The sequence below is a fragment of the Oncorhynchus keta genome, chromosome 11 (assembly GCF_023373465.1).
Source record: "Oncorhynchus keta strain PuntledgeMale-10-30-2019 chromosome 11, Oket_V2, whole genome shotgun sequence".
In the NCBI taxonomy this organism is placed as follows: Eukaryota; Metazoa; Chordata; class Actinopteri; order Salmoniformes; family Salmonidae; genus Oncorhynchus; species Oncorhynchus keta.
The window spans coordinates 5,041,290-5,058,624 of record NC_068431.1 but is presented as its reverse complement, the minus strand read 5'-3'; the positions used below and the strand labels follow the sequence as shown (position 1 = coordinate 5,058,624).

The following is a 17,335-nucleotide window of genomic DNA, read 5'->3' as shown; positions in this document are numbered from 1 at the left end:
CAGCCCCGCAGCACCAGAGTTCCCTCCCTCTCCCCCGCCCCACCCCAAAACCCCCAATACCCCAAACTCTCCTCAGAGCACGCCTGGTCTCCCTCCCCCTCCCCACCCCAATACCCCCAACTCTCCGCAGAGCACGCCTGGTCTCCCTCCGCCACCGCACCCCAACTCCCACTGGTCGTACCTGCTCAACCGCCACCCCACCACCACCCCCACTCCCCCCGGCACCCAGAGACAACCCAATCAGTTGAACCACTCGACACCCAACCGGTTCCAGCAGCTTTCACAGAGCCGACAGACCCCCAAGATGGCTCCCCCCAACCCAGACACCAGGCTGAAGAAGCCTCCTCCTCTCCCCAAAGCCAGACTCAGTAAGGAGGACAACGAGGCCCTGCCGGTGAAGGCTGCCGAGATGTACGGAGGGTTCAGGAGCAGGAACGTAAATACAAACATAAACAATGTCTCTTCCAAGACTTCACCTCCAACCCAGCTCCTCTCTCAAAGAATTGACCCTCAAAATGGCGTCTGGAAGACACCAAGTCAGCCTGCCGCCCTCGCCTCGCGAAAACCCCCTATCGATAACACTGCTGCAGCGTATCCTATCATGACCTCACTTCCTTCTTCTCCGGGAGTCACGGAGCTCCATAAAATCTCTTCTTCCAGGAATCAAGGTCCCGGTGGCCAGGTCTCGAAGGTTCCGGCCGGCCTCAGTGAGACAGAAGCCCTCAGGTACAAGCTGCTGAAGAAGCTGAAAGCCAAGAAGAAGAAACTGGAGAAGCTGAATCAGAAGTTGGGTTTCCAGGCGGCTGCAGTAGGACAGGAAGTGACCCACGGACCAGACTGTGCCGACCTTCGCTCCCCCTCTACTGTTAGCTCCAGTACCTCCGCCTACGACAGCCCCGCCTACGATGAGTTCTTCGCCGACCTTCTGTCGCCCGCGACGACTGCCAGCAATCTATCACCGGACAGCACGGGCTTCCTGGATATGCTCGCCACCAATGGGCAAGAAGGGGGCGGGAACTTGGCGTGTGGGGGGAATGCGATTGGTGGAGCCTCACAGGTGATGACCCCTGCGACCTTACAACCGGCCAATCATGGTGTAGTAATGCCACTGCCTGGTCTAGATGGGCCAATCATGACCTCCGGTGAGAACTTCCTGGAGGAGTTCATATCGGGGTCGGCCAATCAGCAGATGGAGACGGAAGCACTCAGTGCTTTCGACCTGTTCTTTTAGGCTTCGTTAACCACAGGTCTAGGATCTGCTATCTGCTTACCAAACCCCTGAGCTTAAACATCAAAGCTTAGCTCAGATCAGTGGCGACATCTCGTTCAATGAAATATATTCTCATGTCTAATGTCTATATTCTCGTTGACTAGATCACTATATAGGAAGTAAGAGTTGCCAGTGTAGACGTGGACAGTTGCTAGGAGAAACGACATGCTACTACACCTTTCAGTCACGTGTGTGTGTGTGTGTGTGTGTGTGTGTGTGTGTGTGTGTGTGTGTGTGTGTGTGTGTGTGTGTGTGTGTGTGTGTGTGTGTGTGTGTGTGTGTGTGTGTGTGTGTGTGGGGGGCATCAGTGGGTTGTTCTGTTATTGGTAGCATGTGTCACACAAAGTGGAATCTTAACAGCCATTTAAAATAAACACTCATTATATCATTCATGTGTTTACTTGTTTACTTCTTTACTTCTTTCCAAAAGAATGTTGTGAATGTTGAATATGGTTTAACGTTGATACTCATTCAAGCTTTGTCCTAAATGCCACCTTATTCCCTATATAGTGCACTATATTTTAACCAGGTCCTATAAGGTCCTCAAGTTAAAAAAAATAAATAGACAGATTGAGGCTTTTAAAGGAATGTCAAATATAGAGCTTGTTTCAGGGTAAGGTTCTGTGAGGTTAATAGTTGTTTCAGGGTAAGGTTCTGTGAGGTTAATAGTTGTTTCAGGGTAAGGTTCTGTGAGGTTAATAGTTGTTTCAGGGTAAGGTTCTGTGAGGTTAATAGTTGTTTCAGGGTAAGGTTCTGTGAGGTTAATAGTTGTTTCAGGGTAAGGTTCTGTGAGGTTAATAGTTGTTTCAGGGTAAGGTTCTGTGAGGTTAATAGTTGTTTCAGGGTAAGGTTCTGTGAGGTTAATAGTTGTTTCAGGGTAAGGTTCTGTGAGGTTAATAGTTGTTTCAGGGTAAGGTTCTGTGAGGTTAATAGTTGTTTCAGGGTAAGGTTCTGTAAGGTTAATAGTTGTTTCAGGGTAAGGTTCTGTCAGGTTAATAGTTGTTTCAGGGTAAGGTTCTGTGAGGTTAATAGTTGTTTCAGGGTAAGGTTCTGTGAGGTTAATAGTTGTTTCAGGGTAAGGTTCTGTGAGGTTAATAGTTGTTTCAGGGTAAGGTTCTGTGAGGTTAATAGTTGTTTCAGGGTAAGGTTAATAGTTGTTTCTGTGAGGTTAATAGTTGTTTCAGGGTAAGGTTCTGTGAGGTTAATAAGGTTCTGTGAGGTTAATAGTTGTTTCAGGGTAAGGTTCTGTCAGGTTAATAGTTGTTTCAGGGTAAGGTTCTGTGAGGTTAATAGTTGTTTCAGGGTAAGTAAGTTCTGTCAGGTTAATAGTTGTTTCAGGGTAAGGTTCTGTGAGGTTAATAGTTGTTTCAGGGTAAGGTTCTGTCAGGTTAATAGTTGTTTCAGGGTAAGGTTCTGTGAGGTTCTGTCTGGTTAATAGTTGTTTCAGGGTAAGGTTCTGTCAGGTTAATAGTTGTTTCAGGGGTAAGGTTCTGTCTGGTTAATAGTTGTTTCAGGGTAAGGTTCTGTGAGGTTAATAGTTGTTTCAGGTTCTGGGTAAGGTTCTGTCTGGTTAATAGTTGTTTCAGGGGGTAAGGTTCTGTAAGGTTAATAGTTGTTTCAGGGTAAGGTAAAGTTTCTGTAAGGTTAATAGTTGTTTCAGGGTAAGGTTCTGTAAGGTTAATAGTTGTTTATGGGTAAGGTTCTGTCAGGTTAATAGTTGTTTCAGGGTAAGGTTCTTCTGGTAAAGGTTAATAGTTGTTTCAGGGTAAGGTTCTGTCAGGTTAATAGTTGTTTCAGGGTAAGGTTCTGTGAGGTTAATAGTTGTTTCAGGGTAAGGTTCTGTAAGGTTAATAGTTGTTTTATGGGTAAAGGTTTCTGTTCAGGTTAATAGTTGTTTCAGGGTAAGGTTCTGTAAAGGTTAATAGTTTGTTTTAGGGTAAGGTTCTGTCAGGTTAATAGTTGTTTCAGGGTAAGGTTCTGTCAGGTTAATAGTTGTTTCAGGGTAAGGTTCTGTAAGGTTAATAGTTGTTTCAGGGTAAGGTTCTGTCAGGTTAATAGTTGTTTCAGGGTAAGGTTCTGTCAGGTTAATAGTTGTTTCAGGGTTAGGTTCTGTCAGGTTAATAGTTGTTTCAGGGTAAGGTTCTGTCAGGTTAATAGTTGTTTCAGGGTAAGGTAAGGTTCTGTAAGGTTCTGCAAGGTTAATAGGCGAGTGTCATGATACTGTTTTGCTTTAGTTTTGCCTTTTTATTATTTTATTTACATTTTGTCTGAATTTACTTAAAATCCTGAACTAGGATAAAAAAATCTGGGTTTGTGTTTTAGAGGTGGTTGGAACTCTGATCTTGTCCATCGGTTGTTTTTGAATGTAATTTTTGTAATACAAAAAGTGACTGTTGTAAAAATGTTGTACAGGATTGGATACTGTATATAATTCTAATAAAATCAAATGTTTTCTTTAAACGGAGGCCTTGTCTGAGCCGGTATCTAATATCTGAGTCTGCTTGATGTATCTTTACACCACCTGGACAGGATCATTGATGGTCTCAAGGCCTTTTCCCCAATCGTATCTTTTTTTGTTGTTGTATGAGGGAGCAAGTGGAAAAGAATATACTGTGAATTCTAATCGCCAATCAATCAGGATACAAAATGCTCAGTGTCACATGACATACTGTCAGTCTACAGGAAATCAAGTCTTGGGGGGATTTGTGAGAATCAACGAGCCTGGTTCCAGTCTGTTGCCGTGGCCTGATGGCACAAACCGACTTTTTGTAGTTGTGGTCTATATTACTGGGTGATAAAATGTGTTAACTACTAAATATGATAAATGAATTGGTAATTAGTTCAACTACCACTTATTCTGATAATAAAATGAAGCTAAGAGTAGCGTAACTTTAATTTACCAGGTCCGGCTGTTCGACGGGTGCTAGGACGCCACCTAGTGGAGAACATGCGAAAGAGCATATCCATTTTCCCCATGCTCGGCTTTTCACTGATGCTTCCTAAATCATTTTTATCAGTTGGCGGGATCAATGTTTCATTTAATGGTAGGACATATTCTCATAATAATGTAACAGTCAGTACGAGCTAGACGGATTTATTTAATATCCACTTGACTATCTTGTATTTTTCGCGCAGAATACTCGTCGCCAATTGGAACGTGATGGATGCACGCGCCATTGTAGAAATATGTAAGCAAATGCAACTCCGTGCTAAAGCCGTCACTTACAGACCTAGGTTCGACCCCGGGTTGTAATCACAACCGACCGACCGTGATCGGGAGTTCCATTAGGCGGCGCACAATTGGCCCAGCGTCGTCTGGGTTTAGGGGAGGGTTTGTCCGTAGTAGGCCGTTATTGTAAAATAAGATTTTGTTTTTAACTGACTTGCCTAGTTAAATAAATGCTTACAATATCTATTCAGAAGTAAGAACAGTAACAAAACACTGATTCCCATACCGGGAGTCGAACCCGGGCCGCCTGGGTGAAAACCAGGAATCCTAACCGCTAGACCATATGGGATGCTGCTGTAGTTCCTCGATACAGCAGTGTTGTAATGTTTCCAGAAGAGAAAGGGGAGTTGATAGGCCTACCTACCACACACACCAGTCCCTTAAAAGCCGATTTGTGCTTGATCCTACAATGCGAGCAAGGCGCTTTGTGTGGAGAAAATTGCGCCTCTGGAGGCTTGCTGTTGCCAAATCAAGCGTTGTACCACATCACCGTGCATCTCCCAAATGTTGTACCAATGCGCAGGTCTCCCCACAGCCAGAGAAGAAGAGGAAGAGAGAGGCCCAACTCGGAGGAAAATCTGTTTTCCTCCAGCAGGTGGCGGTCTTTTCATTATTTCAGTACACTCGCAAATACGTTTTTATATTGAGGCCATGGCTTATTTGCTATGAGGTTTATTTGATCGAATAGAAGTTTCGAAATGCTTAATTAAGTTGTTGCGAGTGTACTGGTATAAGTAGGACACGTGACGTTCCGAAAACTTTGAGAGAAAAAAAATTAATATCGCAGTTGTCTCGAGCTTTCATAGACATGAGGCGAGTAGCATAGCGTCTCTCTCCATTGAATGCAGTATGAATGCCCTGCTCTCTGCAGAGACCACATCACAGTAAATGCTGTACTACCAATACATATGACGGATTGATTATGAATCTACTACGAAATTACTGCAGTAAAAAAAACGGTGTTTTCAGGACACTGTAATTATATATATATACATATATATATATTGGAATGACCTGACTAGATCATAAAGGAACAATTGTCCAGACAGAGGATTGAGTTACGAATTGATGGTTTATTACCCCAACTCCACACAGGCTACTGTTTGGCCTTAGCCCACGCCAAATAAATGAAAGATACCCCACAAGCCAAGCGTGACCTTCTCTTGTGAAGGCCAGACATAAGAGAGAGAACAAAGGCTGAACCTGGTCTTAACTTCCAATGCCCCACCCCCTCCACGCCCCTCAGCCAACCGCCAGGATGTCTGGCATCAGAATATTCCAGGCATTCCCGTGATTGGCAGATAGCAGGTTGATTGGCATGTCGGACCCCGCGAACACTATATATATATATGTATATATATATTTACCATGAACTCTTCATTGTTTGAAAAGGACCAATAAGTTGGCCAAAGCATTTCACTGTTATTCAACACCAACTGTTTCTGAAGTTTATGACAAACATAAATATATTTTCATTTGATTTGAGTTCTACTGTTCTCTGAATGAGTTCTACTGTTCTCTGTCTGAGTTCTACTGTACTCTGTCTGAATGAGTTCTACTGTACTCTGTCTGAGTTCTACTGTTCTCTGAATGAGTTCTACTGTTCTCTGTCTGAATGAGTTCTACTGTACTCTGTCTGACTGCAAACCTTTTCATAGTGGGTGAGGCAAGAATTTCTGAGTGTATTTCCATAAACCAAATAGTAGAAACAAACAGACTGTGTAACAGGAAGTACATGGCAGAGAGAGAGAGAGAGAGAGAGAGAGAGAGAGAGAGAGAGAGAGAGAGAGAGAGAGAGAGAGAGGAGGAGAGACAGAGAGAGAGAGAGAGACAGAGAGAGAGAGAGAGAGAGATAGAGAGAGAGAGAGAGAGAGGAGAGAGAGGGAGAGAGAGAGAGAGAGAGGGGAGAGACAGAGAGAGAGAGAGAGAGAGAGAGAGAGGGGGAGAGACAGAGAGAGAGAGAGAGAGACAGAGAGAGAGAGAGAGAGAGAGAGAGAGAGAGAGAGAGGAGAGAGAGAGAGAGAGAGAGAGAGAGAGAGAGCGCGACAGAGAGAGAGAGAGAGAGAGAGAGACAGAGAGAGAGAGAGAGAGAGACAGAGAGAGAGAGAGAGATGTTATAACTGTTGTCTCTCCTCGTCCGTCCTTATATTCAAACATCCTGTCCTCCCTCTCGCTCCATCTCTCCCTCCGTCATCTCTCCATTCTGAGTCATGCTGTCCGTAGTGGTAGAACACATCTTCCTCCTGGTCCTTGTCACCCTCATCAGTGTCCTGCAGAATGGTGAGAGAATTAATCAACTTTATATAATTTCAAATATATATATTTTTTTATGACAGTTTTTATTGTATTTCAGCTAGGAGGTGCCATTGACATAAATAATATACACTATATATACAAAAGAATGTTGACACCCCTTCAAACTAGTGGATTCGGCTATTTCAGCCACAGCTGTTGCTGACAGGTGTATAAAATTGAGCACACAGCCATGCAATCTCCACAGACAAACATTGACAATAGAATGACCTGTACTGAAGAGCTCAGTGACTTTCAACGTGGCACTGTCATAGGATGCCACCTTTCCAACAAGTCAGTTTGTCAAATTTCTGCCCTGGCCAACTGTGAGTGTTGTTTTTGTGAAGTGGAAACGTCTAGGAGCAACAACGAAAAGGTAGGCAACACAAGCTCACAGAACGGGACCGCCGAATGCTGAAGTGCGTAGCGTGTTAAATTAATCTGTCCTCGGTTGCAACACTCACTGATCGTCTGTCCTCGGTTGCAACACTCACTACCGATGGAAACAACATTAGCGCAATAACTGTTCGTCGGGAGCTTCATGAAATGTGTTTCCGTGGCCGAGCAGCCGCACACAAGCCTAAGATCACCATGCGCAGTGCCAAGCTTCGGCTGGAGTGGTGTAAAGCTCACCGCCATTGGACACTGGAGCAGTGGAAGCGTGTTCTATGGGGTAATGAATCACGCTTCACCATCTGGCAGTCCGACGGACGAATCTGGGTTTGGCAGATGCCAGGAGAACGCTACCTGCCCCAATGCATTGTGACAACTGTGAATGTTGATGAGGGGGAATAATGTTCTGGGGCTGTTTTTCATGGTTCAGGCCCCTTAGTTCCAGTGAAGGGAAATCTTAACGCTACAATGACATTCTAGACCATTCTGTGCTTCCAATTTGGTGGCAACAGTTTGGGGAAGGCCCTTTCCTGTTTCAGCACGACAAGACTGTGGTGTAGCTACAGTACCAAAATGATCATCGTTAGTGAGAGGATAAATCAACTTTATTTATCAATTACAACATATATTTTATTTGAACCAGTAAGTCTCATTGAGATAGATACCTTTATAAATATAGACGTGAGGAGGACTTATTGTAAAGTAGCCAGCTACTGTGTGTGATTTAGAATAACAAGGAGTGGTGACATGTTCTCTGTCTGTTTATACTGTAAAATGTATTCATCGTCGAACTTTTCAGATGATGCTTTCAGTTGACTAATATGGCTTGCTGTATATCACTTGATAATCAACGATGTTTCTTTGCTTCTCTGATCGATGATGAAATATAAATTTCTGACCGTTGGTGTTTTTAAAACATTTTTTTTTTTAATCTGTCGTGTGATTTCCAGCTTTCTTTGCAACGAAGGTAGAGAGGGAGGGTAAAGAGCACCACGCCAACACTTCTGCTTTTGAGAGAGTGTCCTGCGCCAAGTAAGTGACTTTCTATCACATACACCATGCATGCGCACACTTCAACTGTTCAATGTACACAACCTGGTCTGAGATCATTTCGGATTATTCTGTACTTTCAAATCCGAGACACTCCATTTTTAGTATTATATGCACAACGATAGTTTTTCCCTGTGTAATTTTCAATATGAACCAAGTCATATCAAAGAGGTCGAGGTCTGCCCGAGGGCACACTCAGCTTTGCATAAACTACCCGCAACCGTAGGAACAGGTCCCGAACCCGACCACAGTCACGCAACGTTATTTTAGGCATATGTGACACAGCTCACTTGCTAGTCATGGTCGCAGGCAATTTGGCACCATTAGGGCACATTTAGGTTAAATTACCAGAGATTCTCATGTGGCCGATTATATTTGACTATCTGTATTACTGGGCTATGTCAGCCAATAGGCTAGATGTAGTTTGCTGTATTCTCTTACGTTTTATGGGCTACCTTTTAGGAGTTGGACGGATTTCAGACAGATACAAGTATGGGTGATCAATATTTATTTCTAGGCAATGTAGTAAACTATAACCTAATCTTATTTAGGAAATACGTTTCCTTTGAAAGATAACTGTCCCGTGCTTCTCCTTCCATTGACCACCTATAATTACACGTGCACCTGATCTATTTTTCAAGTTTTAAATTGAACCTGTATTTAACTAGGTAAGTCAGTTAAAAAACAAATTCTTATTTACAATGACGGCCTATCGGGGAACAGTGGGTTAACTTATCTACCAGGTATGGACACTGAGCTTCAAGCAGCAAGAATGATGACAGTGGACACTTGCACTTTCTCTTGAGCTACGTTCTGCAAATAGGATATAGCCAACCTTTCAGGAGGACGATTAAGCATATAGGATATAGCCAACCTTTCAGGAGGATGATTAGCATATAGGATATAGCCAACCTTTCAGGAGGACGATTAGCATATAGGATATAGCCAACCTTTCAGGAGGACAATTAGCATATAGGATATAGCCAACCTTTCAGGAGGACGATTAGCATATAGGATATAGCCAACCTTTCAGGAGGACGATTAGCATATAGGATATAGCCAACCTTTCAGGAGGACAATTAGCATATAGGATATAGCTAACCTTTCAGGAGGACGATTAGCATATAGGATATAGCCAACCTTTCAGGAGGACGATTAGCATATAGGATATAGCCAACCTTTCAGGAGGACGATGAGCATATAGGATATAGCCAACCTTTCAGGAGGACAATTAGCATATAGGATATAGCCAAACTTTCAGGAGTACGATTAGCATATAGGATATAGCCAACCTTTCAGGAGGACGATTAGCATATAGGATATAGCCAAATTTTCAGGAGACGATTAGCATATAGGATATAGCCAACCTTTCAGGAGGACGATTAGCATATAGGATATAGCCAAACTTTCAGGAGGACGATTAGCATATAGGATATAGCCAAATTTTCAGGAGACGATTAGCATATAGGATATAGCCAACCTTTCAGGAGGACGATTAGCATATAGGATATAGCCAACCTTTCAGGAGGACAATTAGGCATATAGGATATAGCCAACCTTTCAGGAGGACATATAGGATATAGCATATAGGATATAGACAACCTTTCAGGAGGACGATTAGCATATAGGATATAGCCAACCTTTCAGGAGGACGATTAGCATATAGGATATAGCCAACCTTTCAGAGGACGATTAGCAAATTTTCAGGAGACGATTAGCATATAGGATATAGCCAACCTTTCAGGAGGACGATTAGCATATAGGATATAGCCAAACTTTCAGGAGGACGATTAGCATATAGGATATAGCCAACCTTTCAGGAGACGATTAGCATATAGGATATAGCCAACCTTTCAGGAGGACGATTAGCATATAGGATATAGCCAACCTTTCAGGAGGACGATTAGCATATAGGATATAGCCAAATTTTCAGGAGGACGATTAGCATAGCCAACCTTTCAGGAGGATAGGATAGGATATAGCCAACCTTTCAGGAGGACGATTAGCATATAGGATATAGCCAAACTTTCAGGAGGACGATTAGCATATAGGATATAGCCAAGCTTTCAGAGAATTTTATAGCCAACCTTTCAGCATATAGGATATAGCCAACCTTTCAGGAGGACGATTAGCATATAGGATATAGCCAACCTTTCAGGAGGACAATTAGCATATAGGATATAGCTAACCTTTCAGGAGGACGATTATCATATAGGATATAGCCAACCTTTCAGGAGGATGATTAGCATATAGGATATAGCCAACCTTTCAGGAGGACGATTAGCATATAGGATATAGCCAACCTTTCAGGAGGACAATTAGCATATAGGATATAGCCAACCTTTCAGGAGGACGATTAGCATATAGGATATAGCCAACCTTTCAGGAGGACGATTAGCATATAGGATATAGCCAACCTTTCAGGAGGACGATTAGCATATAGGATATAGCCAAATTTTCAGGAGACGATTAGCATATAGGATATAGCCAACCTTTCAGGAGGACGATTAGCATATAGGATATAGCCAAACTTTCAGGAGGACGATTAGCATATAGGATATAGCCAACCTTTCAGGAGGACAATTAGCATATAGGATATAGCCAACCTTTCAGGAGGACGATTAGCATATAGGATATAGCCAAACTTTCAGGAGGATGATTAGCATATAGGATATAGCCAAACTTTCAGGAGGATGATTAGCATATAGCCTATATTTTATGAAGACAATTAGCATATAGGATATAGCCAACCTTTCAGGAGGACAATTAGCAAATAGGATATAGCCAAACTTTCAGGAGGACGATCAGCATATAGCCTATATTTTATGAAGACAATTAGCATATAGCCTACCTTAGTAGGGTGATTAGCATATAGCCTACCTTAGGAGGGTGATTAGCATATAGCCTACCTTAGGAGGACGATTAGCATATAGGATATAGCCTACCTTTTAGGAGGACGATTAGCATATAGCTTACCTTTTAGGAGGACGATTAGCATATATCCTACCTTAGGAGGATGATTAGCATATAGGATATAGCCTACCTTTTAGGAGGACGATTAGCATATAGCTTACCTTTTAGGAGGACGATTAGCATATAGTTTTCCTTTTAGGGGGACGATTAGCATATCAGATATAGCCTGCCTTTTGGAAAGGCGAATAGTATATAGGATATATCCTACCTTAGGAGGACGATTAGCATGCAGGATATGGCCTACCTTTTGGGAGGACGAATAGCATATAGGATGTAGCCTACCTTTTAGGAGGACGATTAGCATATAGGATGTAGCCTACCTTTTAGGAGGACGATTAGCATATAGGATATATCCTACCTTAGGAGGACGATTAGCATGCAGTATATGGCCTACCTTTTAGGAGGACGATTAGCATAGAGCTTACCTTTTAGGAGGACGATTAGCTAATTGGATATAGCTTACCTTTTAGGAGGACGATTAGCTAATTGGATATAGCTAACCTTTTAGGAGGACGATTAGCATATAGCCAACCTTTTAGGAGGACGATTAGCTAATTGGATATAGCCAACCTTTTAGGAGGACGATTAGCATATAGCTTACCTTTTAGGAGGAAGATTAACATATAGCCTACCTTTTAGGAGGACGATTAGCATATAGCTTACCTTTTAGTAGGATGATTAGCATATAACTTACCTTTTAGGGGGACGATTAGCATATAGCTTACCTTTTAGGAGGACGATTAGCATATAGCTTACCTTTTAGGAGGACGATTAGCATATAGCTTACCTTTTAGGAGGACGATTAGCATATAGCTTACCTTTTAGGAGGACGATTAGCATATAGCTTACCTTTAAGGAGGACGAATAGCATATAGGATATAGCCTACCTTTTAGGAGGACGATTAGCATATAGGATATATCCTACCTAAGGAGGACGATTAGCATGCAGGATATGGCCTACCTTTTAGGAGAATGATTAGCATGAAGGATAAAGCCTACCTTTTAGGAGGATGATTAGCATATAGCCAACCTTTTAGCAGGACGATTAGCATATAGAATACAGAAAACACTTGCTCACCATGGTAGCCTATCCACTCATTGCACCTTTTTATTTTCAACACAAAAACATGCTGGGTAGTTTGGTTGACCCTACTGCTGGGTAGTTTGGTTGACTCTACTGCTGGGTAGTTTGGTTGACTCTACTGCTGGGTAGTTTGGTTGACCCTACTGCTGGGTAGTTTGGTTGACTCTACTGCTGGGTAGTTTGGTTGACTCTACTGCTGGGTAGTTTGGTTGACTCTACTGCTGGGTAGTTTGGTTGACCCTACTGCTGGGTAGTTTGGTTGACTCTACTGCTGGGTAGTTTGGTTGACTCTACTGCTGGGTAGTTTGGTTGACCCTACTGCTGGGTTGTTTGGTTGACTCTACTGCTGGGTTGTTTGGTTGACTCTACTGCTGGGTAGTTTGGTTGACTCTAGTGCTGGGTTGTTTGGTTGACTCTACAGCTGGGTTGTTTGGTTGACTCTACTGCTGGGTAGTTTGGTTGACTCTACTGCTGGGTAGTTTGGTTGACTCTACTGCTGAGTTGTTTGGTTGACTCTACAGCTGGGTTGTTTGGTTGACTCTACTGCTGGGTTGTTTGGTTGACTCTACTGCTGGGTTGTTTGGTTGACTCTACTGCTGGGTAGTTTGGTTGACTCTACTGCTGGGTAGTTTGGTTGACTCTACTGCTGGGTAGTTTGGTTGACTCTACTGCTGGGTAGTTTGGTTGATCCTACTGCTGGGTTGTTTGGTTGACTCTACAGCTGGGTTGTTTGGTTGACTCTACAGCTGGGTTGTTTGGTTGACTCTACTGCTGGGTTGTTTGGTTGACTCTACTGCTGGGTAGTTTGGTTGACTCTACTGCTGGGTAGTTTGGTTGACTCTACTGGGTTGTTTGGTTGACTCTACTGCTGGGTTGTTTGGTTGACTCTACAGCTGGGTTGTTTGGTTGACTCTACTGCTGGGTTGTTTGGTTGACTCTACTGCTGGGTAGTTTGGTTGACTCTACTGCTGGGTAGTTTGGTTGACTCTACTGCTGGGTAGTTTGGTTGACTCTACTGCTGGGTTGTTTGGTTGACTCTACTGCTGGGTAGTTTGGTTGATCCTACTGCTGGGTAGTTTGGTTGACTCTACTGCTGGGTTGTTTGGTTGACTCTACTGCTGGGTATTTTGGTTGACTCTACTGTTGGGTAGTTTGGTTGACTCTACTTCTGGGTAGTTTGGTTGACTCTACTGCTGGGTTGTTTGGTTGACTCTACTGCTGGGTAGTTTGGTTGACTCTACTGCTGGGTAGTTTGGTTGACTCTACTGCTGGGTAGTTTGGTTGACTCTACTGCTGGGTAGTTTGGTTGACTCTACTGCTGGGTTGTTTGGTTGACTCTACTGCTGGGTAGTTTGGTTGACTCTACTGTTGGGTAGTTTGGTTGACTCTACTTCTGGGTAGTTTGGTTGACTCTACTGCTGGGTTGTTTGGTTGACTCTACTGCTGGGTAGTTTGGTTGACTCTACTGCTGGGTAGTTTGGTTGACTCTACTGCTGGGTAGTTTGGTTGACTCTACTGCTGGGTAGTTTGGTTGACTCTACTGCTGGGTAGTTTGGTTGACTCTACTGCTGGGTAGTTTGGTTGACTCTACTGCTGGGTTGTTTGGTTGACTCTACTGCTGGGTAGTTTGGTTGACTCTACTGCTGGGTAGTTTGGTTGACTCTACTGCTGGGTTGTTTGGTTGATCCTACTGCTGGGTTGTTTGGTTGACTCTACTGCTGGGTAGTTTGTTTGACTCTACTGCTGGGTAGTTTGGTTGACTCTACTGGGTTGTTTGGTTGATCTTACTGCTGGGTTGTTTGGTTGACTCTACTGCTGGGTAGATTGGTTGACTCTACTGCTGGGTTGTTTGGTTGACTCTACTGCTGGGTAGTTTGGTTGACTCTACTGCTGGGTAGTTTGGTTGATCCTACTGCTGGGTTGTTTGGTTGACTCTACTGCTGGGTAGTTTGGTTGATCCTACTGCTGGGTTGTTTGGTTGACTCTACTGCTGGGTAGTTTGGTTGATCCTACTGCTGGGTTGTTTGGTTGACTCTACTGCTGGGTTGTTTGGTTGACTCTACTGCTGGGTAGTTTGGTTGACTCTACTGCTGGGTTGTTTGGTTGACTCTACTGCTGGGTAGTTTGGTTGACTCTACTGCTGGGTAGTTTGGTTGACTCTACTGCTGGGTTGTTTGGTTGATCCTACTGCTGGGTTGTTTGGTTGATCCTACTGCTGGGTAGTTTGGTTGACTCTACTGCTGGGTTGTTTGGTTGACTCTACTGCTGGGTAGTTTGGTTGACTCTACTGCTGGGTAGTTTGGTTGACTCTACTGCTGGGTAGTTTGGTTGACTCTACTGCTGGGTTGTTTGGTTGATCCTACTGCTGGGTAGTTTGGTTGACTCTACTGCTGGGTTGTTTGGTTGACTCTACTGCTGGGTTGTTTGGTTGACTCTACTGCTGGGTTGTTTGGTTGATCCTACTGCTGGGTAGTTTGGTTGATCCTACTGGGTTGTTTGGTTGTCTCTACTGCTGGGTAGTTTGGTTGACTCTACTGCTGGGTAGTTTGGTTGACTCTACTGCTGGGTAGTTTGGTTGACTCTACTGCTGGGTAGTTTGGTTGACTCTACTGGGTTGTTTGGTGCTGGGTGTTGGGTTATTGGTGCTGGGTGTTGGATTATTGGTGCTGGTTTATTGGTGCTGGGTGTTGGGTTATTGGTGCTGGGTTATTGGTGCTGGGTGTTGGGTTATTGATGCTGGGTTATGGGTGTTGGGTTATTGGTGCTGGGTTATTGGTGCTGAGTTATCAGTGTTGGGTTATTGATGCTGGGTGTTGGGTGTTGGGTTATTGGTGCTGGGTTATGGGTGTTGGGTTATGGGTGCTGGGTTATTGGTGCTGGGTTATCGTGCTGGGTTATTGATGCTGGGATACTGATGCTGGGTGCTGGGTTATTGATGCTGGGTGCTGGGTTATTGATGCTGGGTGCTGGGTTATTGGTGCTGGGTTATCGGTGCCAGGTTACTGGTGCTGGGTTACTGGTGCTGGGTTATCGGTGCTGGGTTATCGGTGCTGGGTTATCGGTGCTGGGTTATTGATGCTGGATACTGGTTTATTGATGCTGGGTTACTGAGATAATGACCCAGCAGGTCAGATCAGAAAACTGGAGGCGTACCGCAACTCGTCAGTGAAGAGCACTTTTTGCCAGTCCTGTCTGGTCCAGCGACGGTGGGTTTGTGCCCATAGGCGACGTTGTTGCTGGTGATGTCTGGTGAGGACCTGCCTTACAACAGGCCTACAAGCCCCTAGTCCAGCCTCTCTCAGCCTATTGCGGACAGTCTTAGCACTGATGGAGGGATTGTGTGTTCCTGGTGTAACTCGGGTAGTTGTTGTTGCCATCCTGTACCAGTCCCGCATGTATGATGTTCGGATGTACCGATCCTGTGCAGGTGTTGTTATACGTGGTCTGCCACTGCGAGGATGATCAGCTGTCCGTCCTGTCTCCCTGTAGCGCTGTCTTAGGCGTCTCACAGTACAGACATGGCAATTTATTGCCCCGGCCACATCTGCATCCTCATGCCTCCTTGCAGCATGCCTAAGGCACGTTCACGCAGATGAGCAGGGACCCTGGGCTTCTTTCTTTTGGTGTTTTTCAAAGTCAGTAGAAAGGCCTCTTTAGTGTCCTAAGTTTTCATAACTGTGACCTTAATTACCTACCGTCTGCAAGCTATTAGTGTCGAACGACCGTTCCACAGGTGCATGTTTATTAATTGTTTATGGTTCATTAAACAAGCACGAGAAACAGTGTTTACCCTTTACAACCCTTTACAATGAAGATCTGTGAATTTATTTGGATTTTTTACGAATTATCTTTGAATGACAGGTTCCTGAAAAATAGCCGTTTTTTATTTTTACTAGGTGCACTTGATCTCCCAAACCCAACTATCAGAGGAGAAGTAGTCCGCTTCACGTGAAGCAGCGAATTCTGAGTTTTATGAAAAATGCAACAACTCTGTGTTTTTAACACAATAGGTAAAGCTAACGCATACAAAGCAGAAAGATGGCCCTTTCCAAATTATCTGCGGAACAATTTTTTCAATTTTAATTCCAAAGTTCTCTGTCTCCCAACCGCAGCATGAAAAATGCTGACTGGGCCGCAATGATCTCTGTCGAGACCCGCAGTACCTACCTTCTACAAGGAGGTATCATTGTAGCGATGTGTAATAACTGCTCCCGCTAGTCATTATTTCCCTGCTTCTTTACAGCTTATTACATTTACATAAACGCTACTACCCCCATGTACCAAACTATAACCTGATACTAGACAAGCCGTAACCTGATACTAGACAAGCTATAACCTGATACTAGACAAGCCGTAACCTGATACTAGACAAGCCGTAACCTGATACTAGACAAGCTATAACCTGATACTAGACAAGCTGTAACCTGATACTAGACAAGCTATAACCTGATACTAGACAAGCCGTAACCTGATACTAGACAAGCTATAACCTGATACTAGACAAGCCGTAACCTGATACTAGACAAGCCATAACCTGGTAAGACAAGCCATAACCTGATAAGACAAGCCGTAACCTGATAAGACAAGCCATAACCTGATACGAGCTAAGCGGTAACCTGACAAGACAAGCCATAACCTGATATGAGACAAGCTATAACCAGATACGAGACAAGCCATCACCTGATAAGACAAGCCATAACCTGGTAAGACAAGCCATAACCTGGTAAGACAAGCCGTAACCTGATAAGACAAGCCATAACCTGATACGAGCTAAGCCGTAACCTGACAAGACAAGCCATAACCTGATATGAGACAAGCTATAACCAGATACGAGACAAGCCATCACCTGATAAGACAAGCTATAACCTGATACTAGACAAGCTATAACCTGATACTAGACAAGCCGTAAGCTGATACTAGACAAGCTATAACCTGATACTAGACAAGCCATCACCTGATAAGACAAGCCATCACCTGATACTAGACCATCTGTAACCTGATAAGACAAGCCATAACCTGATAAGACAAGCCGTAACCTGATAAG

General features: G+C 43.8%; 1 protein-coding gene, 1 long non-coding RNA gene and 1 other non-coding gene across 53 annotated transcripts in view; 2 read left to right on the top strand and 1 right to left on the bottom strand.

Moving 5' to 3' along the window:
* Window positions 1-1,883: 1,883 nt before the first annotated feature.
* On the top strand, window positions 1,884-3,734 carry LOC118378403 (uncharacterized). 50 transcript variants are annotated; one of them, XR_008146809.1, is made up of 7 exons: window positions 1,884-2,251; window positions 2,384-2,416; window positions 2,615-2,647; window positions 2,758-2,790; window positions 2,865-3,002; window positions 3,041-3,106; window positions 3,212-3,734. It is a non-coding gene; the product is annotated as an uncharacterized LOC118378403 (long non-coding RNA). The 50 variants fall into 50 exon arrangements; XR_008146810.1 differs by lacking the exon at window positions 2,758-2,790 and adding an exon at window positions 2,691-2,723; XR_008146796.1 differs by lacking the exon at window positions 2,384-2,416 and having other exon boundaries at window positions 1,884-2,218.
* Window positions 3,735-4,716: 982 nt separating this feature from the next.
* trnae-uuc (transfer RNA glutamic acid (anticodon UUC)) lies at window positions 4,717-4,788 on the bottom strand. Its single transcript has one exon. It is a non-coding gene; the product is annotated as a tRNA-Glu (tRNA).
* Window positions 4,789-6,560: 1,772 nt separating this feature from the next.
* LOC118378402 (arachidonate 5-lipoxygenase-activating protein-like) overlaps window positions 6,561-17,335 on the top strand; it is a 14,490-nt gene continuing 3,715 nt past the window's right edge. Inside the window, exons 1-2 of one of the 2 annotated variants that reach the window (XM_052529212.1) lie at window positions 6,561-6,779; window positions 8,135-8,216. In XM_052529212.1, coding sequence (XP_052385172.1) covers window positions 6,710-6,779; window positions 8,135-8,216 — 152 coding nt within the window. In that variant the 5' untranslated portion in view covers window positions 6,561-6,709. Of the gene's footprint in view, window positions 6,780-7,313; window positions 7,465-8,134; window positions 8,217-17,335 lie in introns of those variants that run through there. The other variant, XM_052529211.1, reaches the window with a different exon arrangement.